This window comes from Nerophis lumbriciformis, linkage group LG30 (assembly GCF_033978685.3).
Source record: "Nerophis lumbriciformis linkage group LG30, RoL_Nlum_v2.1, whole genome shotgun sequence".
In the NCBI taxonomy this organism is placed as follows: Eukaryota; Metazoa; Chordata; class Actinopteri; order Syngnathiformes; family Syngnathidae; genus Nerophis; species Nerophis lumbriciformis.
In genome coordinates this window covers 24,570,087-24,572,586 of record NC_084577.2, presented here as the reverse complement: position 1 = coordinate 24,572,586, position 2,500 = coordinate 24,570,087, and the positions used below count along the sequence as shown (strand labels likewise).

The 2,500-nt window shown below is 38.1% G+C and overlaps 1 protein-coding gene across 1 annotated transcript in view; it reads left to right on the top strand.

Annotated features, from left to right (window-relative positions):
* The window catches only part of dus4l (dihydrouridine synthase 4-like (S. cerevisiae)), a 31,030-nt gene extending 29,259 nt beyond the window's left edge, over positions 1-1,771 (top strand). The window contains exons 13-14 of the mRNA XM_061925404.1: positions 990-1,090; positions 1,173-1,771. Of these exons, the coding sequence (XP_061781388.1) occupies positions 990-1,090; positions 1,173-1,208 (137 nt within the window). The 3' untranslated portion in view covers positions 1,209-1,771. The remainder of the gene's footprint in view (positions 1-989; positions 1,091-1,172) is intronic.
* The last annotated feature ends 729 nt before the right edge of the window (positions 1,772-2,500 follow it).

Sequence of the window (2,500 nt, the reverse complement as noted above, 5' to 3'; positions counted from 1 at the left end):
GCCTCATGCAATTTCCGACATCTACAAAGCAATTAGCTACCGGCTGCCACCTACTGATGTGGAAGAGTATTACACGGTTACTCCGCCGAGCTCTAGACAGCACCGACACTCAACAACAACACATCATTTGCAGACTATAATTACTGATCTAAGTAACAAAGACTTAATTTATATATATGCCAAATAAGGCATTAATAAGAACTTAATAATGACTAGTTAAGAGCCAATATGTTACTAATTTGCATGTTAACAAACAACTAATTAATGGTGAATATGTTCCCCATACTAAAGTGTTACCATGTTTTTTTTACTGGTGCACAAAATGAACCGTGCATGAACATCACCTTGTTCAAACAACAAAACCAACACAGTGCATAAACTCACAACAAATGACACACCTGCAAATCAGTCAGCTGTTGCCATATCCGTAATACGCCGATAGGGAGAAGTTTTTATTTACACGATGAGTCGGGTGTGTCTTGACCTCACCAAACCCCTAGGGTTCAATCAAACCCAGGTTAAGAACCACTGCAAGGCTTAGTGGCCACATGCGTGGACAGCACCTTTTTAGCTCTTATTTCCAAAATTGTGTACACTACTGAATTGGGGTCTTATGGCCACTTATGTGGACACTTATACTGCCATCTGGTGGTGTCAGAAGAGTATAACATACAATGGAATTTGGGGGGAAAAAGTGTAAAAATAAGAATGAGCGTGTCACTAAACATGAAGTACACATTTGTGTACTTACGGACTAAGTACATCATATCAAAATATGATTCTTAATTTTTTTATTCTAATTAGGGTCCAATAAGCCCAAAGAGCAAAGAGAAATAAAAAAAAAAAGCATGTAAACAAACAGCTTGGGCCTTAAGAGGTTAAATGTAACTTAGATATTGGGTTTCACTATGTAAAGCGCTTGGAGTCACTAGAGAAAAGCGCTATATAAAAATAATTTGCTGTTGTGTGTTTGGCGTGAACCTGTGCAGCCCTGAAGGAGTCGGAGTGTGTCGCAGGAGGACTGCAGAATCAGACGGACAGTCTGGCCAGAGAGTACGACCGCCTGCTGAAAGAACACCAGGTGCTGCAGGTGACCACGCTCGCCTGGGACTGGCCGGGGTAGGCTCCCGCTCGCCCGCTAACCTCACACACCTGTCCCGTCTTCTTCCTAGAACCTTCAGAACGAGGGCGAGAAAAAGGACGCCTAGCAGGATTGGAGGAGTTTGAAGAACACGCAAGTTTTTTTTCCTTTATTCCCGACGAGCTTAAAGAACGTTCTGGCACTGACGCCATTCAGAGATTGTTCTTAGACGTTATTCTTTTTCTTTTTCTATTTCTGGCACATCTTGCATGTCTTACAAGACAAATATTAGACCACAAGTTTGACTTTTTCCAAAAAGCACTTTCAGTTTTCTTACTGTGTTGTTTAATCACAGTTTTTGTCCTGTGGGGAAGAAAATGTTTACATTTCCTACATCTTTAGTCTTAATTTAAATATCACAATCATCACAGTTGTTTTTCCACCAAAGCAACAGGAGATAATCTTCACATGCATCTTAAATAACAGCAACACATTTGGGAAATATTGAGTATGAAAGGTTGTTTACATATAAGTTGTTCTGTATATACCCTATTTTTCAGACTACCCTATTTTTCGGAGTATAAGTCGCTCCGGAGTATAAGTCGCACCTGCCGAAAATGCATAATAAAGAAGGAAAAAAACATATATAAGTCGCATTTTTTAGGGTAATGTATTTGATAAAAGCCAACACCAAGAATAGACATTTGAAAGGCAATTTAAAATAAATAACAGGCTGAATAAGTGTACGTTATATGAGGCATAAATAACCAACTGGTATGTTAACGTAACATATTATGGTAAGAGTCATTCAAATAACTATAACATATAGAACATGCTATACGTTTACCAAACAACCTGTCACTCCTAATCGCTAAATCCCATGAAATCTTATACGTCTAGTCTCTTACGTGAATGAGATAAATAACATTATTTGATATTTTACGCTAATGTGTTAATAATTTCACACATAAGTCGCTCCTGAGTATAAGTCGCACCTCGAAACTATGAAAAAAACTGTGACTTATAGTCAGAAAAATACGGTATAAGTCGCAGTTTTTTTCATGGTTTGGCTGGGGTTGCAACTTATACTCAGGAGCGACTTATGTGTGAAATTAGCGTAAAATATCAAATAATATTATTTAGCTCATTCACGTAAGAGACTAGAGCAGTGGTTCTTAACCTTGTTGGAGGTACCGAACCCCACCAGTTTCATATGCGCATTCACCGAACCGGAATCATAAAATGATGTTATTATATTAAAGAAATACTAATAGATATATATTTTACAAACAGAAATATACAGGAATGTACACACAATCCCATGTTTACATCTCATTGTGCAACATGTGAATGTTTTAGTGGAAACTAAATGCGATATCTGAAAGGGGTACACATTATTTCCAAGGTAGGACCTCCCAC